At 41.3% G+C, this 21,170-nt stretch overlaps 1 protein-coding gene across 1 annotated transcript in view; it reads left to right on the top strand.

Annotated features, from left to right (window-relative positions):
* CFAP61 (cilia and flagella associated protein 61) overlaps positions 1-21,170 on the top strand; it is a 184,521-nt gene that overhangs the window by 42,783 nt on the left and 120,568 nt on the right. The window contains exons 14-17 of the mRNA XM_054021574.1: positions 3,024-3,150; positions 3,536-3,613; positions 4,894-5,100; positions 8,877-9,011. Of these exons, the coding sequence (XP_053877549.1) occupies positions 3,024-3,150; positions 3,536-3,613; positions 4,894-5,100; positions 8,877-9,011 (547 nt within the window). The remainder of the gene's footprint in view (positions 1-3,023; positions 3,151-3,535; positions 3,614-4,893; positions 5,101-8,876; positions 9,012-21,170) is intronic.

Below are 21,170 nucleotides of genomic sequence, written 5' to 3'. Positions count from 1 at the left end.
GATTTCTAACTGGATTACCTCTTGCATAAAGGCTTGTTACGAGCTGGCAGGGGCCCCACTGCCAGTCGTCAGAGCCCACTCGACTAAAGCGCAGGCATCCTCGGTGGCCTTCCTGGCACACATTCCAAACCAGGACATCTGTAAAGCTGCGATGTGGTCCTTGGTGCACACATTCATGGCCCATTATCTCGTCACTCAGCAGGCCAGGGATGACGCTGGGTTTGGCAGAGCTGTGTTGCAATGTATATGTCCGTGAACTCCTTACTTACCTCCATGGGTACTGCTTGAAGTCACCTAAGTTGAATGGACATGAGCAATCACTCGAAAAAGAAAAGACAGTTACCTTTTTCCATAACTAGTGTTCTTTGGGATGTGTTGCTCATGTCGATTCAATGACCCGCCCTCCTTCCCCACTGTCGGAGTTTCTGGCAAGAAGGAACTGAGGGTGGAGGGGGTTGGCAGTGCCCTATATGCCGTGACATATGCGTGCCACTCCAAGTGGTGCCAGAGCCAGTTCCCTACGGATGCGGCTGAGGGAAAAACTTCCGGCACCGGTGCATGTGGCGAGCACACACACCTAAGTTGAATGGACATGAGCAGCACATCTTGAAGTTCACCAGTTATGGAAAAAGGTAACTGTCTTTTCCTGGCGTTTATAGCAATTGTCAAATTTTATATTTTTGAATCCTTCTTAACAGAAATACTTGGTTTTGTGATGGTCAGGTCTGACATCCTCCCGTTGATGTCTGCAGAAGCTCATGGAACAGGAGGCAGATCCTTAGCTGGTGTAAATTTTCATAGCTCTCTTAAAGTGAGTCTAGAGCTATGACAAATTACACAAGCTGAAAATCTGCCCTCAGGTCTTTGACTGGAGTTGGAGAGGGTGTCAATTCTGGCATGTTCACTGTATCCTTTGTGCCAGCTGAACAGCTCTGGACTATATACAAGCTTTTCACTGAGCATCTAACACCTCTTGTTGGGCTCGTGGGGTTGCGCATGTAACAACCTGTCAGCTTCCCCGGTGGGCCCTGTCAGTTCCTTCATCTGGAGCTAATCAGCTTCAAAATGGAGAGCTACTGAGCTTTCAACATACCAAGCTGTTAAGCCTCTTGAGTTTTTAGTCCCCTCTGCTTCATCAGCAAATTCCCCTAACCAAATAGTTGCACATTTAGTTAACTATCTGTGCACACGTCTATGCCATACCTATCCCTTCTTCCTCACTGATTATTAAAATAGCAAAAAGCTTCAGAAAATTACTCAAACTTGTCCCAAATTCCTTGAGAACATGGTAGCAATAGCAGTCAAGAATACTTTTTTCCACCTTCAGATAAGACTTCATGCCTTCCTCTTCTTCCTCAAGGGCATGGCAACCATGATCCGTTCAGCATCTCAAGAATGGGTTACTGTCATTCCTTTTACCCAGGGCTATCAGTCAAAGCCAATCAAACTCCACCTTTCCAACACACCGCAGCCTGTGTGGGACTAAACTGCAGTGAACACATAATACTAGATCTCCAACCCCCCTCACTCCCTTTTCATTTCATAATCTCCATCTTTAAACATCTTCTTGGGTTGGGACCAGGCTTCTATAGCACCTGCCTCTTCATCCCTAGCTTTCCAAGACTGCTGTGCTAATCGGGAACACGGTAGTGGAAGGGTCCAAAGGGAAGCTGTCAGGAGTTGGAGGTATTTTCAGTGCTGGGAAGCTGTGAAACATGCTAGCAAAGGAGATCGGAATGTGATTCTTTCTGATCATATTCGCCTTGTGTAGTAAAACCCACCTCTGCACCAAAGCCTACTCATAATAATAGATGTCAGAACAGTGATTAAACAAAATAATAATTTTGAGTACAAGTGATGACACCCTAGGAAGGCAAGAGTGGAATTCACTTTTGCTTTTCGTTTTATTCCCCTATACTTTGACTATATTTCACCACTACTCTGCAAGAGAGAGTAGCGTATGAAAACAGGTGGATGGAATGGGAAATGTTCTGCACCCTTAGTCATAGTGGTTGCTATCAGCAAGACTGCAGCATTACTTTCTGGTTTAATTTAAAGCCCAATTCAAAGCCTATTTTCTGCTTGCTTTTACTTTATTATACCCCACAAGTGACTCTCATTGCTTCCCATCTGCTAGGCCTTCATCTCTTTTGCACATTCACTGTTTGATTTAATGTTCCAACTGAATCTATTTTTACTCTTAATTCAATTTTACAAATTTAGATTTAAGGCCTGCTATTTTATCATTTTGACTGAAAGGAAAACTAACCCTGCAACAGTTTTTTTTCCTCCTTGGACTGCAGTAAACATTTATTTTTTTCCCCAGGTAATTTCATTTAGTCTGTGCCATTTTTGCGGACAATCTAAGGCTCCAGTCTAACAAATGCGTGTGCTTAATTTTAAACATACAAGTAGACCTTTTGACTTCAATACACCTACTCACATGCTTAAAGTGAAGCAAGTGAGAAGGTGTTTTGCAGGATCAGGGCCTAACACAATGGTTCCTAGCCTTTCTTTGTTGGAAACTTATTGGTGTGGCATTGATGTCCCCAATGTCCTCTTGCTCAGTGTTCCAGCATGGCTTCTTTATTTTGTTTTCTCTCTCATTATTCTTTTCTGTCTCTGTCCTTTTTTCCTAGTTTGGTCTGATTGTTTCTCTCTATGTGTATTTTTTTGTGTGGTTGATTTCTATTTTATAAGATTTTTTTTGGTTCCTTCCTACGATGGCTCCACCCTCATTCACTAGAAAGCTACGTGCTGCTTGGGAGTGGTGATGATGGGGCTGGGCCATATGTACTTTAACATCGGCCAAGTATTGTGCAGATCCATGTGGGACATTTTGTGTAAATTATGTAATGAGCTAATTTACAGGTTTGAAAATAATTTGCATAGAACAGTACATTTCATGTTTAAATAACTGTGTGGAGGTAGTGATAGTGAAAGGCATTGACTTGATTGAACTGGTGAATGAAATCGTCTGTTGATCAGCAGGGCAAACTTTTCATTTTTATCTCCTTTAATAGGTCATTTAAGGTAAGAGCAGCAACAACTAGTGATACACCTGCTGTTGAAATGCTCATCAAAACCCTTGACTTGAGTGAAAGTATACTGGATGACTTAAAGGTCTTCACTCAGGCTCGCAGAGATCCAGTGAGTACTTGTTGCAGACATACCAGTCGTTGTCCATTGCATTGTCCAATGTTAAACCTACCATATACTAAAATATCTTTCCTAGGGTCCAAACCTAATCCATTGAAGTCAATGGGAATGTGGCCATTGGCTTCCAGAGGAGCAAGATCAGGACAATATACCTTACATCAGTGGGACTTTGTTTGGGCACAGGGGTCCATCCATATGGAGCTTATTGCAGGATTTTAGGGAAAGATGACTGTAATAGAACAGTGCACAGAATGTACAGAGGGGAAAGTATTTTACATTTAGCATGTTATTGAAAATTGCAGTTAAGATCAAATAGCAAACTTAGAATTCTAATATTGGGTGTAAATCAGTGATCATATTATCATTTGTCTTTCAGGATGGGACACCAGTCCAGGCATTTGTAGCAGAAGTTTTGGATCAGATAGTTGGCATTTCTGTTATTAAAAATGAAATGGTAAATCTCTTTGTATTTTTTTCCTTTTCCTATTTAAGACATGTGCCCTGAGTTTGCACAGTGTAATGCTGACTTCATTATTATTTGTATTACAGTTGCCCCGGCCAAGATCTTGGCCTTGTGTTAAGCACTGTACACACACACAGTAGAAGTCCCTTCTCCAAAGAGTTTACAATCCGCACAAAGACAGACAAAGGAAGGATTATTATCCCTTTTTACAGATGGGGACCTGAGGCACAGAGAGAGATTAAGTGACTTGTCCAAAGTCACACAGGGAGTCTGAGGTGAAGCAGAAAATTGAACTCAAATCTCCTGCATCCCAATCTGAAGCCCTAACCTCAAAACCATTCTTTCTCTCTCTGGGACTTGATACTCCTTTAAATGTAATACTACAAACCTGTATTTTGGCCCGTATTTTCCAAAACAGAAAACCAGCAGTTTGTTCCAGCATTTTGAAAATGGCACTTCCACTCCTCTCAAATTGCCTTTTTTTACAATAGCTTCTGGGTAAAGTGCATCATACACATTTAACTTCAAATAAATTAATATTGTTTTAAAAATAGATAATGGGTGGGGTTAGAAGCAGACAGAAAAGCTGTCAACTGTAATTGGGAGGTGAAGAGAATTAATATTTCCAGTTCTGTTTTAAGTTAGTTGCTACAAATTTAAAACTTTCCTGGCATTTGGCTGGCACTAAAAAGGCAAAGATTTGTAATATTCAGTTTTAAAATCATATCAAGCAAGGTAAGGATTTTCATAGATGGTTTTTAATTCTTCCAAATGCATTGAAATCCGGGGTCACTGTCTGTAAGGTGGCTAAACTAGCGCAAACCCCAACTCTCCTAACAGGATGATGAAGGAATTCATGCATGGGGCTCCTCACAGAGATTTTCTTCCCAAAAGTCCCCTGCTCAGCTTTTACTGTGGGAGAGACAATCTGGCCTCTCTCTGATACCTTGCAAAATAGAAAACTTATTTCTTTGTAAATATCTGTCAAAAAATGTCAGGCACTTACATGCTTTACTGCTGGGGTCAGATATACATTTCTTATAGTAAATAAAGCATGATGAGTTATACAAATTGATTTTGATACAAAGGAAAGATTGTGAAGAACCATTTGTTTGGCTAATGTGCTTTGCTAGTGAATAGCTCTCAAGGTAGTCTTGTTTCAATGTTCAAATTTCATCATTAATAAATATAAAGGCAGTTTGCTGTCACATCTTTTATCACAAAACCACAACTCTTTCTTCATGACTGATTTAAAATGTCTTATTTCCTAGGATATTGAATATATCCGTTCACATTACAACCTTGAAGATTTTATTTACTTCAATCATCACCAGCAGGAGGAACATGGCCATCTGTACCACTTTGCTCTAAATCCCATATTCCATCACTATACCAAATATTTTCTGAAAGAGATCCTTCGCTTAGCCTACAAGTCTTGCCTCTACTACCCTATTTATCCACAGTCTGTGGACGGCGAGGTAAAAGAAAAAGTTGGCAGTGATTTTTATTAAATATCATAGGTCCTGACCTTTATTTTCCTTAGGTTTTTTTGTTTTGTTTGTTTGTTTTTCTATGACTGCATATATAGCAGGTGATTGGTATAGAGAAATTTCTTCAGAAATGTTGCAAACAACACTTTGTTCTCCTCTCAGATCACACGATCTCCATTTGTGTTGATGGGTGACATGTGGTGTCAGGGCTAGATTGTGGCTTTGCTACAAGCCCTGTGTTTGGGGCAACACGTTTAGTGTGTTCCCTCAGTGTGGAAATCATGCCTCAGAGAGGCATGATTTGCTCTCTACTTCCCCGCTTGCTTCAGTGGTGGAGGTAGTTTGGTTTTTGCCTATGCCATTACTTTCCCCTCTACTGACCAATGCATTGTTGGGACTGTAGCCAAAGCTTCACCCATTCCCTGCCCACTCCCAATGTACCTGCTTTAGGACAGATTAGCAATACCCCGTACCGCTGGCACACCTGGACACAATGTTCAAATAGCCAAATAGGAGCAGTTTTTCCTCTACCTTTTGCCCCTGCCTGGATGCATAGTTGAAGGAACAGTCCTGCTCATACTGTGTATTAACTGGAGAATACTCCATGATATTTTCATTGAATTGTTTAATATGCTGATATAGCTTGTGTACCCTTATGTGACTTGCAAATCAGTTATGTGGCATATTTTAAAACGTCAAGATATAAAGCATTCATAGCTTCTTTGTCTTCACCTTGTAGTTATATTTTATGTTACTTTTTAACCAAACTTTTCTAATCAGTCATGTTCTCCCACCACATGTTTCTCAGACATTACCACTCAGTTGCATAGTGGATTTTGAGATGTACAGATGCTCACTTTTTATTTAGAGATTCAGGGTGGGACAGTGGGAAGAGGAGAAGGGTGAGGAAAGAGATCACTGACTACAACATGATGAGAATAGATTAAGGATACAAAATTTAAAAATACCTAAGTGTCTTAGGAGCCCTATTTTCAAAAATGACTTATACACTTAGAATATAAGAGTGGCAATACTGGGTCAGAGCAAAGGTCCATCTAGCCCAGTATCCTGTCTTCTGACAGTGGCCAATGCCAGGTGCCCCAGAGGGAATGAACAGAACAGGTAATCATCAAATGATCCATCCCCTGTCGCCCATTCCCGGCCTCTGGCAAACGGAAGCTGGGGGACACCATCCCTGCACATCCTAGCTAATAGCCATTGATGGACCTATCCTCCATGAACCTATCTTGTTCTTTTTTGAGCCCTGTTATAGTCTTGGCCTTCACAACATCCTCTGGCAAGGAGTTCCAAAGACTGACTGACTGCTTTGTGTGAAAAAATACTTCCTTTTGTTTGTTTTAAACCTGCTGCCTATTAATTTCATTTGATGGCTCCTAGTTCTTGTGTTACGAGAAGGGGTAAATAACACTTCCTTATTTACTTTCTTCACACCAATCATGATTTTATAGATCTCTATCATATTCCCCCTTAGTCGTCTCTTTTCCAAGTTGAAAATCCCAGTCTTATTAATCTCTCCTCATATGGAAGCCGTTCCATACCCCTAATCATTTTTGTTGCCCTTTTCTGAACCTTTTCCAATTCCAATATATCTTTTTTGAGATGGGCGACCACATCTGCGCGCAGTATTCAAGATGTGGGTGTACCATGGATTTATATAGAGGCAATATGATATTTTCTGTTTTATTCTCTATCCCTTTCTTAATGATTCCCAACATTCTGTTAGTTTTTTGACTGCCGCTGCACATTGAGTAGATGTTTGCAGAGAACTATCCACAATGACTCCAACATCTCTTTCTTGAGTGGTAACAGCTAATTTAGACCCCATCATTTTATATGTATAGCTGGGATTATGTTTTCCAATGTGCATCACTTTGCATTTATCAACATTGAATTTCATCTGCCATTTTGTTGCCCAATCACCCAGTTTTGAGAGATCCTTTTGTAGCTCTTCGCAGCCTGCCTGGGACTTAACTATCTTGAGTAGTTTTGTATCATTTGCAAATTTTGCCACCTCACTGTTTACCCTTTTTCCAGATAATTTATGAATATAAATATGTTGATAAGATGTTGAATAGGACTGGGCCCCGTACAGACCCCTCGGGGACACCACCATTTATCTTTCTCCATACCTCTCTCCACTTAGGAATCTAAGGGCTTGTCTACACTGCCCTGCAGTTTGGACCACAAGCAAGACTACGCTAATGTGAACTAGGAACTTTTTAGTTCACACCTGCAGCATCCACAAAGGGGAGATACAGCGCAGCACTTTGATGCGTACTTCTATTCACATCTCAGTAGTCACAACTGCGGGACAGTGTAAACATAGCTTCGGTGTCACTGAAAGTCAGTGGGACCTTTGGCATCTCAGTCACTTTTGAAAATGGGACTTAGGCTCCTCAGTCACTTAGACACACTTGAAAATGTTACCCTAAATTCGCTTTTCTTTTCTAACACAGGGCCTTTCTAGACAGAAAGCTAGTGCACAGCAAATTAGAGTGTAACTCCGTAGCACACTAGCATGCTGCTCATGGCCGTGTAGACCCTTCTACTATGCACTCAGAGTTTCCTAGTTCACATTGACCTATTCCCATTTCAAAGCAGAGTAAATCAAAGCACACTAGGACACTTATAGTGCGCTGTAGCAAGTTCCACACTGCCAGTTAGTGCACAGCATGCTAGCGCACTGTCAACATACATCCCAGCTTGCCACGCACTAATTCTCTGTCTAGACAAGCCCAAATAGGAATCTTGATAAGATAAATACACAAATTTTCAGAAGAATCTTTTTGCTTCTCCAGCATGTGTTCTTCTATACAGATTACCGCTCGGTGGAGTTTTAGTAATTGCCTCCTTGAGGAACTAATCTCGCTGAGTAACATTTGGCTAAATGTCATTCACAGAAATGAAGGTAAACAGGGATGGATGGAGAAGATGAGTTAAATCTCAGTAGTGTTTTCTCCTTGGTCTATTTACAGGTTAAAACAATTTCGTTTTAACTCAGCAGTGCATTCTAATAAGTGGTAAAATATAATTTTGTTCAGCTTACATTGTAGTAACATTAATCATGATTAATTTTTTTGGTGTTGTGGCTATGATATAGACTTCAAAGGCACTTCAGTGTAATTTGCTTTCCGTTAACGTCCACTCTGTTTCTGATAATTCTCCTATTTTGTCCTTTCATGTGATGTGTAATTGGGCCAGTCATGCTGGAATAAAGCTGCTTCTAATGACCTACCCTATCCAAGTTAACATTTGGGGGTTTTGTTCAGTTCAAATTTTTTCCAGTTTATTAACATTTATCACTTGGATGAAATTGACATTTCAGTCAGTATAGATTTTCTATATAAATTCTTACACCATCGTTTGCCAAACAAGCAAAGGTTAACAGTAAGCAGATAATACAGCTTAATGAGGTCAAATCAAGCTGATTCATGATCACTGTGGAGAAAAATATCCTCCTGGGGAAAATACTTGTGCTGAAAAATCCCATAAACCAAACCACTTGTTTATCTGTCATTCCCACAGAGATAGTAATGTAATTACTCTCATAATTATCTTCATTAGTGTCAGGAATTATCTGCAATTCATTCCTCTGCTCTGAGTATGTTTGTTTGTTTACTGATTTTTCTCTCAGATTTAGCCAACAGAGTTAAGAATTTTGTATTTGCAAAGCCATACAACAGACATCTGTGATGCACTGTTCTGACATTCTCTGTGCTAAAATATAGATTGCTCTCTTTCAGTTTCAGAATCCCTATGCCCATTCCCTGACATCTGCCCTTCATTACATGGTTCCCGTGCGACCAAGACGACAGATTGTCTATCCTCTGGAAAAGCTTGGCATAAACGCTCCATCAAAGCAGGTCTCCAAGGATCAGGTGGGTAACAGAAGCAGCAGCAGGCAGGAGGCATAGTGCCAGCTAATGCAGGGTTTGGCAGATGGGATGACATTACTGTCTTAGTGTTGATAGGCTGCTTCTTAATTACATTGAACGTGGTGTTCATACCCTTACAGTCTAAGCTTTGCTTATGCCATACTGTATCTTTCTAAGCATATATTTCAAACTGACAATTATAAACCACAGTGTTTCCCTATTAGTAAATATTTTCAGGTTTGCGGTATTTCCTATGAAATTACTTTGAAACTCATAGATTTTAAATTATTTTAATTAAAACACAGATAGCTCTTTGTACTGATGATTTTATCCTTTATGTTGGTGCTCTGCTTTGAAGACCAAAAGTACGATACACTTCTGACAACTTGTGTAGAAATACTGTTTGATGTATTTTAAATCAATTTATTCTTCAGACCCACAGCCAGGCTTGTTTAATGCTTCAGAACCCCTTCAAAAACCACTGCAAAGTGTCAGGAATGATTTAACAGCAAAGTTGATCCCCCTAGTCAAAAGTATATATTTATAGAACTCTCATACAGCTTGGAGATGCTAAACTGGAAGCTTGTTAAAGTTAAATTTGTTACACTTTTGTACATTAAAATATCCTGATTTTTTTTTTAAATGACTAAAATCTACAAAGATGTTTTCTCTGAAGTCACCAATGAAGTTAAAATGTCAGGGAAAAAACCACATCAGTGATGGATATTTTCTGTAAGTGGATGTAATTTACTTGGGGAAACATAATTAGAGGATTTTACATCTATTTAATGCTAGATTCCAATTCGCAAAGACAGGATCATGTATAATATCCTTTAGCACTGTCCCCTCCATATTTGGTAGATAGTTCATGGCACTGAAAACTCCTTAATTAGGTAGCAGTTAACAAAGCAGAATCCCAGAACCTGTCTCAGCCAATTGGATTGTGTGTTGCTTTTTGAAACAATCTTCCCCTTCATATGCAAAACATTTCTCCTGCCTGCCTACCCTCTCCCTCATTGGCTGCCCATCCTTTTCCTTTAAACTGTTTCCTATGTGTCATCAAATTATATTCAAGTTGCCTTAATGGCAGAACCCATTACCATTTTTGCTGGAGCCACAAAACACGACCCTCACCTCTCATTTTTGAGAGTTTTGTGTTTATGGGGTTCATAAAACACTATGCAAAGATCCTTCCTGAGGATTTTGGATAGGATTAGTGAGAATTGCTTGAAGCCTCCCAAACTTAACTAATTCCTTTTATATGAAAAGCTGTGTGGACTTTTCAGGTCACCACTAGCCTTTGGCTGAAAGAGAAATGGAGCCCAACTGCTTCGCTAGGGTCTTCACATATGCACTAACATTCAAAAATGATTTTCAAAGGGCTATTTTCTATTTAAACTGGAAATCTTGGTCTGTTGAGTCCCCAGCAACTTGAGGGTTACTCTAGTCCACTACCACTGCTCATAGCTTTTTGAAATTAACAAGACTGAACTACCGTGGCCTTTGGCTACAATGAATTGGGTCATTTTAATAACTTAAGAGGCAGCCTAGTGAGGTGGACTGATTGTAGTACTGAAAATAGGAGGCAGGATCTGCTTTCTGATCCTGCCTATTTTACTGATTCCCTCTGTGACCTTCGTCAAGTCACTTGCCCTCCTTGTACTCAGACCTCTCAGGAAGGGAAGAACTGTACCCATGAATAATCCTGTTCACCCTGTAGAATCCCACAGCCAAGTCAACAATGCACATTGTGATGAAGGGAACTGGAGGCTACAGCTAGAACTAATACAATCAACTGACATAGATGTGATTATTACGTTTTTATAATATGGTAGCACTCAGAGGCCCCAGTCAGGCACAGTGCAAACAGAAAGATGGTCTCTGCCGTGAAGAGCTTAAAATCAAGACCAGACAAAAAGTGCAGAGAAGGAGGTGGTCAGGTTGAAAAATGTCATTTTGGTTCCACATTTTAAAAAGTCTGCATTGTGGGGGCCCGGGTAAGATAAGTGGGGTTAGTGAAAGAGATGAGCTAACAGGAGCCCAGAGTAAGAAAAAGGGAATGATTATATTGATGAGGGAGAAGAGAGGAAGCAAACAACCAATCAGCAAAGAATAAAAATGTCCAACGTCCAAACTTAAAGCAGAGTCTGATGATGATATCCTCCTACCCACATGGATGGGAAAAGGGGTCTCAGTGGATCGTGGTGTCCTGGAGGGGTGGGGTGTCACTTCTAGATCTGAAGTAGCTGGAGGGTCCCAGTTTGGCTTCACCCACACTTCCGTGTTCTGGTTTTCTCAGCATCTATTGAATGAGGGAGTCTCTTCTGATTGTGAAAAGTATTTCTTCTTGACCAGTACTGGTAATTTGTACCTTGATGCATGAAGACTGAGAGTCCTTGTAATTTTCATCTTAACTTGTGTAACTGCAAATCTTTTCCCTATTAAATACAGCACAAAAGCTGTAGCGTCGGACAGTCATAATTCAGGAAATGTGACATTTTTCATTTGAATGTCCATTATGACCAACTACTGAGTTTCTCCGTCTATTTTTGCTATGGAAACAATTTTACTAACATTCTTGTTTTGGTGCCCAGACCCTGTCCCTTAATGCCCATCTGTCTTCAGTCTACTGCCTCTGCAGCTTCAGACCTGCTTTCTGCCTCCCTGTTGTCTGCCCTCCTCTCACTCCAGCTGCTGGGACTGGCCTGTGTCTGTCTCCTGTAGTAACAGCTTCAGGCTGAGCACTTTGGTAGTTCCCTCGTTAAGCACAACCTTTGATTTGCATGCACACACACACGCCCCATGGACCATTAATAGCTTAGTATCTTAGGGAACTTTGCACATTGGGAGCCCTGGGGCACTTGCGACTTGTGCATCCACTTGAACATGTTCCAGCCGCCTTGTGAGCATGAAGAGATCCACTCCTAACTATTGTTCCACTTGGGATAATTCCGGCAGGGTCTCCAAGGACCCAGTTCACCCCTTTCATTCCTCCAGAGATCAGATCAGAGATGTAAACCAGAAGACCTTTGCCTCACTTAATTCGCAGGGCCTGGGATTCCCAGTCCAGACTGAACTCAGCCTGTTGGGAGGAGGCAGTTTCCCTGTGAGCCTGGACCGGTTCTGTCACATACAAATGAGCACTAGTCGTTATCTGGTCTAGTTATGTGCTAGTTTTTCTTTCTGCTCCCTCCATCAGATTTTTGTGCTCTCCTTCCATGGCTTGAAAAGAAACCTGTCCTCCTGCAGAAGGTTCACAACTTGCTGAGCATTAGGGCAGTTCAGTCTGTGCCACACTCAGAGAGAAAGAGCTGTTTTAGGGTGTCCAAGACACCATGGAGCTGTCTCCCCTCAATCCCTTCATATGGAGAGCCAGACTTGGTTAAGATGGTGACTCTTCAGATCCAGGAGATCTGTAATATGATTGCCTGTCTTTGGTGGACCATTACCCCTGTACGTCCATACACCCTGTTCATCTTTCATATCTGTCTAGGTCAATATCACTTCTAGTATGGCCCTGGCCTCTGGATTCTCAGTATCTCTTTGCTTATGGTCAATGATTATGGCTCTGAGGAAAGACTGAATCCACGGTCTCAGTTCTTTGCTGCTTTGAGCTATGTTGCCTGGCCCCTGTATCAGAGCAATCAAGGGGCTGCTTTAACTGATGCCATTGCCTCTGCATTGCCCCAGCCCCTGTGCTGGGTCCATCTCACCAGAGCCAGATGTTTTATACCCCAGGAGACTTGTGAATCTTCTCTTGCTTATGGGGTAAATAATTTTGCTTCCAGATTCAATAAATTGTATAATATTGAACCTTAAAAGCATGACAGCACCTTGTGTGTAAAAATTGGTTTTTTTTTTGAGGGCTGCTGTGTGTGTTCTCGCTTGTGGGATTGCACTTCCTGGTCGCGAGCACAAGGAACCATCTTTTGAAGCCAGGTCCATTGTGGAGCACGTGAGCACCCTCGCATGGCAACTTATGTCAGAAGCCCTAGGCTATATAAGGGAAAGCACCTCCCTATTCTTGGGTCTCATCTCCAAAACTCGGGGGATCATAGCAGTTCCGTTTGAAGGGCATGCCCTTTTAGTGATGAGACTGACATGATGCTGGAAAAAATGAAGTCTTCTAGGACCACAGCTAGATCTCTTGGCCTTTCCCAGACTTCCACTTCTTCTCAGACGATCCTCCTCCTGTCCAGCCTCCAAATTCCAGAGGCAAGGGACAGCAGTGTCTCAAAGCTGCTCCTCTCAAAAGAGGTTCCATTTCCCCCCAGAGCCAAATTATGGAAGGATGCCTCAGCAACAATATACGACTAAGAACACTGGTGTTCACAGACTAGACCACCGACTCTGCTTCTAAGTAGCAGACTGATAGACCACCTGAGAATCAAGTTATTGTCTCCAGTTACTTTTCCCCTCACCGTTCTCCATTCCCTCCCTTCAGTCCTTGTCTGTCCTTATTTTACACCAACTGGTGCATAATCACTTCTGATCCCTGTTTTAGAGACCATCCTCAGCAGATATTCCATCCAGTTCTGCACTGCCCCCCCCCTCATCTTCCCTCCCTCCCTAGGGACAGTTCCCATGAGAACATACTCCTATAGAAGGTGGACTCTGCTATCAGAAAGGGTAATGGAAGGAATTCCTGCCCCTCCTCCCCCCCATAATCCATCAAGGGAAGAGCTTTTATTCCTGGTATTTCCTCATCTTCAAGAAGGTGGATGGTCTAAGAACCATTTTGAGCTTCAAGAACCTGAACAGATATGTCCAGACATCAAAATTCAGGATGCTCTCCTTGGAGGAGATTATTCCCTCGCTTACCAAGGAAAGTGGTGTAGCTCTGTCTTTGAAGGATGTGTACTTCCACGTGGCTATTAGGAAGAAACATTACAGTTTCCCTAGTTTCTAGGAAACAGACTCCCAATTAAGATTTTTCCTGAGATTTGGCCTGCCAACAGCCTCATGGATTTTCACCAAATGCCTAGATGGAAGTTTATCTCCACACCCGGGAGTACATGTATACCCGTATTTAGATGATTGACTGATAAAGGCCAAATAAAAACAGGACTTGAGAAGAATCATTGCCACTACTTGAACCCTGTTCCACTACCCAGGGCTGCAAATAAACACGAGAGTCATTGATGACTTCTCCTAGCAAAGGATTTTTTGAGTGGTGCAGTACTGGGCTTGGTACCAGTCAGAGCATTCCTTCTGGAGGAAAGCTTCACCACCATTCAGCAAGCCCAAGTCACATTAAGGGCTCAGAGAGAGCTGTCTGCTCATCTCTTTCTGAGGCTCATGGTCTTCATGAAATCGTCAGCCTACATGACCACTCACACTAGACTACTCATGAGACCTCTTCAATGGGTAGTGCAGCATCAGACCCCAAATGTAGAGAACCTGCACAGAAGGCTGTCAATCCTGCCACAGTGTCCACCCAGGGATGCCTTTAAATCTCCTGTTCCCACAGCCATGATAACCATGATGCTTCTACTTTGGGCTATGAGGAGTGCATTACCAAGCTCTGGAAGTGCATGGACTATGGAACTTCTGGGACTCAGGGTTCCATATCAACATCCCAAAGTTCAGAGTGGTATGCTGACCTTCAAAGTATTCCTACCCTCATTTCATCATCATGTAATACAGGTGCAGACAGACAACAGCATGGACATGTATTACAGCAACAAGCAAGGAGGAGCATAGTCTGTACTTTTTTTTGCATAGAGATAAAAAAAATAAACCTTGGCCATGGTGCATAAGGCTCCAGAGGTATCCTGTAGCTCAGCATCTGGCAAGAATGTGGAAGCAGATGCTCATCAAGAAGATTCAGGACCGGCAAGAGTGGTTCCTGATAGCATCAAAAGGTTCCTAGCTATTCAAGAACAGAGGACATTCAAAGGTGGACCTGTTTTCCTCTCAGAACACCACCAAATGCACGAGAGCAGGTAGGGACGAGAAGTCTTTAGGAAGTGCCTTTCTGATGGATTGGAGCATATACCTGCTATATGCCTTCCTTCCCTTTCCTCTCATTCCCAGCATGCTTAGGAAAATCAAGAGGGACAGAGCAAATGTCATTCTGGCGACCCCAGTGTGACCAACAAAGCATTGGTATGTGAACTTGTGAGAACTCTCTGTAGAACTACCTTGTCCACTGCCCCATCTCTAGACCTTCTGGACAAACAAGTACTCCAACTGAACCCATATAGCAGCACTGAGGATAATCTGTTAACCGTAACAGACTGCCCCTGCTCTGAAAGAGTGTAAACCATATTACTCCAATCTAGAAAGGGTCTTCTATGAAATACTACAATCAGAAATGGAAAAGATTCTCCATTTGGGCCATAAGCAAAGGATTGATTCCATCACAAGCTGAGATTCCATCTCTCTTGGTCTAGCTTCTTTATTTGCAATCTCAAGGATGTTGCCTCTTTTTTGAAAATGCACTTGGCTGCATCAGCACAGTATCAAACATACTGTGAGAAAGACCTATCTTCTCCCACCCTGTGGTTGCCAGTTTCCTGAAAGGTCTTATCAGTGCTTACCGCCCTACATGGGAACTTCCCCCAAGACTTTAACTGTAGTCTTGACTAAGTTGATGGGGCATCCCTCCAAACTTCTTGGTATGGCATTCCTGGAACTCCTGTCACTAATGACTGCCTTTCTGATTGCTATAACATCAGCAAGGAGGAACAGTGATCTGCAAGTTCTTATGGCCAATCCACCTTACACAGCTGATCAAAATGACAAAGTGGTACTTAGACCTCAACTTATTTTTTTGCCCAAAGTGGTATCTAACCTTCATCCCAGCCAATACATTTCCCTTCTGGTTTTCTTTCCCAGACCCCATTCCCATGAGGGGAAGTACTTCTCCATATCTTAGACATAACGAGACTTATGCTTTTATTTGGGAAAGAGAAAGCTTATCTGAAAATCAAACAGGCTATTTGTAGCTCATGGGAAACGATACCTGCATCAACCTGTCTGTGATACCTATATCAGCTTATCATAGTGGATAAGAAAGTGTGTAGATCTGGTACAATGTAGCTTGGGAGCCAGTACCTACAGGATTAAGATACTATTCAATTAGAGCCTCTGCTGCATGTGTGGCTTTTGTGTCTGGCACTTACCAGTAGTGGAGATTTGTAAAATATTAGTATGGAGTTCAGTGCACACTTGCACCAGGTACTACTCTTTTTGGATTTAGCACCATGCTCCCATGCCCAGTTTGGGAGAGCAGTGCTACAGTCCATATTTAGCCAAGAATTCTTCATGTAACAGTAACCTGATTAGCACTGCTTACTAATAACCTACAAGCGAGAATACACAGAGGCCCTCAAAGAGGAAAGGGAGGATGCTTACTAGTAACTGTTGTTCTTTAATGTTCGCCTCTGTGTATTCAATCTCCCCACGCACTTTCCCCTCTGCCTCAGAGTCCTATGTGCCCTGGGACTCCGTGGTTCAGAAGAAGGAACTGAAGTGGTTGTGGGATGCACTCCCTTAGGTAGACTAGGACAGTGGTTCTCAACCAGGGGTACGCGTACCCCTGGGGATATGCAGAGGTTTTCCAAGGGGTACATCAACAACTCATCTAGATATTTGCCTAGTTTTACAACAGGCTACATAAAAAACAGTAGCAAAGTGAGCACAAACTAAAATGTCATACAGACAATGACTTGTTTATACTGCTCTATATACTATACACTGAAATGTAAGTACAATATTATATTCCAATTCATTTATTTTATAATTGTATGGTAAAAATGAGAAAGTAAGCAATTTTTCAGTAATAATGTGCTGTGACAAGTTTGTAGGTTTTTTGTCTGGTTTTGTAAACAAGTAGTTTTTAAGTGAGGTGAAACTTGGGGTCTGCAAGACAAATCAGACTCCTGAAATGGGTACAGGAGTCTGGAAAGGTTGCGAGCCACTGTAGCCACTCTGTTTTGACCAGCACCAGGAAGTACTGTCCTCAAAGTATTTCTGCCCCAGCTGGAAACAGGAAGTATAGGAATATCACGCAGAGTGCTTAGTCTCACAAAAATTCCAGCTCAGTTCTGCCAGACCCGGGAGGTTTGGATATGTGATGAAACTTAGGGATGCCCATTCAAACTGAAACTCCACAACGTTTCAGGGGCCCCATCTCTTCTCAAAATCATTGCAGGATATACATCTATCACACTACAGAGTTTCATGACAGTTAAAGCTCCTTTCTGCTCACTAACAGATCACATCATTTCCAAAATTGTTCTAAATCAAAATGAAATGTCCAGTCCATGTATTCTGAATCAGTAACCTGAGTTGAACAATCAACTTTCATAAGAGGAAAAGACTCAAAATTTTAACTTTCACATTATTGAAACAGATTAGATAATATTGTACAGGAGTCCTGCCCACCTGTCAGTCATTTTATATGAAAAAAATTAAAAGAATCAGAATAAAAAATAAATCTATTGTCATAACTTGTTTGTAAAGTGCTTATAATTAATGGGAGAGTAGAAAACTATAGATAATTAAATAATTTTATAATCTTATCTTCATAAATAAACAATTTATAAATTTTTGTTTACTTTCTCACCATCTGGGAGCATTCTATTATCCATCTGCTCCATGGAATTATCAATATAAGAAAAGAGTAGTTGATATAATTTATGAGAATAACTGACCCACAATGAAAAATAAAAATATCACGTCTGTTGAATTATTTTTTGTTTCTGTCCCTTCATTATTGTTCTGTTGGATTTTTTTTTTTTTTTTTTTATTGCATGGTTGTATTCAAGCTGTTAGGTTTTATTGCGCACTTCAGGATTGTTGTTTCTGCAACAGCTCACAAAAAGAAGGCAGAGCAATTATTAAAGTATTACGGAATCCCACACAGCTGTGTGTGGATTGATAAAGGGCATCTTTGTATTACTCAGATCATTCTGTACTGCTCTAGATACACTACGGTAAAGCTACAGAAAATGTTAAAATCAAATGGGATATGATGGAGTGAAGTCATTAAAACATAGGAGTCCATATCCTCAGGTGATGTAAATCAGCATAGTTCCATTGACTTCATTGGAGCTATGCCATTTTACACCAGCTGAGGATCTGGCTTTGGACTGAATTGCTTAATTTGGATACAGGAATTCTTCTACAATACTGTAAAAAGCAACAGAGGATCCTGTGGCACCTTTCAGACTAACAGAAGTATTGCAGCATAAGCTTTCGTGGGTGAATGCCCACTTCATCAGACATCTGATATACTGGTTTGAGATCTATAAAATGGCTTTTTTTGAACAAGAAAAATTATTAATAATGGAATCTTATTCCTTATCCCTTTTCTTTCAAATTCTTTTCATTCAGAAAGAAGACACACATATTGTATGGGAGTCAATTTATCCTCCAATAAAATGTAGACATTTCTGGATTTGAGGTTGTCAGCTGTTGTATAGCACTGCTCTGTGCTATACAAGTTTAGTACAGGAATAGAAGGCAAATCTGCCTAGGGTATTTGGCATGTTATCTAAACACCATATATCATATTCAACTGCAAAAAATCTTAAACATTTTCAAACTGATGACTGAAACATTTCTATGCCACTTCCCTCCCAGGTAGCATGTGCAGAAGTTGATTCCCCAAACAAGTATTTGGACTAGAAAGCTGTGGCTGCAAGTTAATTATTAAATGACTCTTGCAAAGCAAACCATTAACCTTATGTATTGCTCCAATGCTCTTATTATTAAACTGGCTAATTGCAATATGCCTGAAGTTCCTTATTAATATCCCAGTCAACTTGGGACACACTATACCTGGCCACAGGTCCCCTCACCACCACTTTACCTGTGGAAAAAATCAGGTGAGGATCTTTAATGTACTGAATAATGGCTGGACAAGGCCAGCATAGACATGATCCCTCATCCCAGGGATGTTGCACTGGAAGGGCTCTTTGTTGGTGTAATCAAGTGGGAATGTTCACTGCCTGCAGCTGACATCTTTTATCCCCCTCAGTAATAAAGATTGTCAAGGGAACTAAATTAGTAACATCAGTTAGAATAAAGGGGTGGTCTATAACCTGTGGTCTGTTGGGACACTTCCCACTTTCCAGTGCACTTTCCCTTAGGTCAAGGAATATTTTGATTTTCAGGAATCAGCAGTGGAAAGAGGATCCAATTTATGTGCATCCCATCAAAGATTTAGTTCTGTGTGGCATGGTGAAGTGACAAACTGTGGAGCATTTCATGTGGATGGAATGTTGAGTGATTTTAGCAACAAGTCTCTAACAATCTCTACTAAGCCTAAGACAGGCTGCAGATGGTAAATTTTGATAGCATGTGACTTAGTCAAATCTGAACAGATTTTCGTAGGTACAGAAAAAGGCACCTTCCTGACCCTAGGGCTATCTCCCTGCCATACTTCAAGAACTGCTGTAAACAATGTAAGTATTAGAGGTGGACAATGTTGGACAATGTTTTTAATAGAAAGGGTTTGGCAACCTTTATAGAGTCACTGCCCTCTGTCATAGTTATAGTACTGCAGTGTATTGTTTTTAACATTGAAAAATACTTGTGGCCCTACATGTGGTAAAGAGATGATTCCCTGATCTAAATATAAAGGTTAATATATATTTACATTAAAGTTAAAATGACATGAGAACAATTCTGTATCTTATAGCATATATACGGGATCACATTGAAATTGCAAATAAAGACTCAGGGTGCATGGTTTTCATTTAACTAAAAGAGAGGTATTAATTTTTAAATGGTAACTCTTGCTTAAGATGCTGTTGTGCATGAGTAATAAATTTTTAATGATTTTCTTGTACATGCATGGATTAAAATCCATTATTTATTGTACCTTCACTTGTCTAGTAAAGGTGCTGCTTTTATAGCACCGGCAGTCATGCAAACACATTTATTTTGAACTGATGGCTGATAATAAATTTCCTTACTGTAAATGTCAGTGCGTTTTGTGTGTTGCTGCCATTACATCTTGTTTGGAAGGCTGAATATTACACAATTATGGGAGGCACCAGATGGCATCATTAACAGGAATGCTCTGAATGTTTACCACTTATGTGCATGTGTGAAATTAAAAGTAAGATGACCTATCCTTACTTTGAAAGCATGATGTCAGTAGTATACAGGTGTTAATGACATTTGCAGTGAGCTAGAATATTCATTCCTGCCTACAAAATAGGATGGGTTTTTTTAGCTTTTTGAAAACAGCTTGTAGATTGGACCCATGCTAAGTGTAAGAGCAGTTTGCAAAGAGGAAATAGACGTTTTTCTCAAAGAAACTTGCTGTTCAATATTACAAAATGAAAAGCCACAGCTGCTGTCACTAAAATGTAACTCTGCAACAGTAAGCAACAAATAAATCTCCCCTTGTATCACATTATTGCTATTTAGCCTTGCTGTGCTAATTATTGTCAGTATAAAATTTGATGTTGCTGGTTTTATTTTTATTAAGGTTTATTTTTAAAGGTTACAGGTTTAGGCCTATTCTGAGTTTGTCAATGTATTTTGTTCTCAGGCAAGATGCCATTTTGATAACTTTGGAACATGTTGTCATGTGTTTATCTACAGAATAGGTAGGGTGCTGAAGTCTTTCATTCTGCTCTGCTAACGTGCAGCAACCCTGTTTTGAAAGGGGTGAAAAGGTAGTTGTGACATGGTAGGCATCTTTAGGTGCCTTCTGGAGGCAGTAATGCCCAGCAATCATGATGTATCCCCAGGACCGTCCTTAGGCATATGCAGCATACGCAACTGCGTAGGGCACCCGAAAATTTGGGGCACCATTCCCCTTGCTGGCCGTGGCTGGAATCCTCTCTTCTCTGCCCCCTCCCTCACTCGCTCCTCAGCCAGCCGGCTGAGGGCTCTAGCCTCCGCCTCTGCTGCCCCAACCCCGGGGCACCCAGGGCGGACCCTGTGTGCCTGCACCCCCATGTCACAGCGTGAAGCCTGCCTTGAGCCACTGCGTATGAAGCTTGGTGGGTCAGCAATGGGGGGGAGGGGTGTTCTGGGGGTCCACGGGGTTGGGATGGTGGTTGTGCCCCCTCAACACACTGGTCAGCGGCACCGGCTGGGGTCTGCCTTCAGTGGAGCATAGGGGCACCAGTTTAACAATACTGCGTAGAGCCCCATAAATTCTAAGGACGGCCCTGTGTATCTCTCTCCAAAGCA

This window comes from Malaclemys terrapin, chromosome 3 (genome assembly GCF_027887155.1).
Source record: "Malaclemys terrapin pileata isolate rMalTer1 chromosome 3, rMalTer1.hap1, whole genome shotgun sequence".
Taxonomy (NCBI): Eukaryota; Metazoa; Chordata; order Testudines; family Emydidae; genus Malaclemys; species Malaclemys terrapin.
Note: the sequence above shows the minus strand (reverse complement) of the source record. Positions and strands in the feature narration are given on the sequence as shown.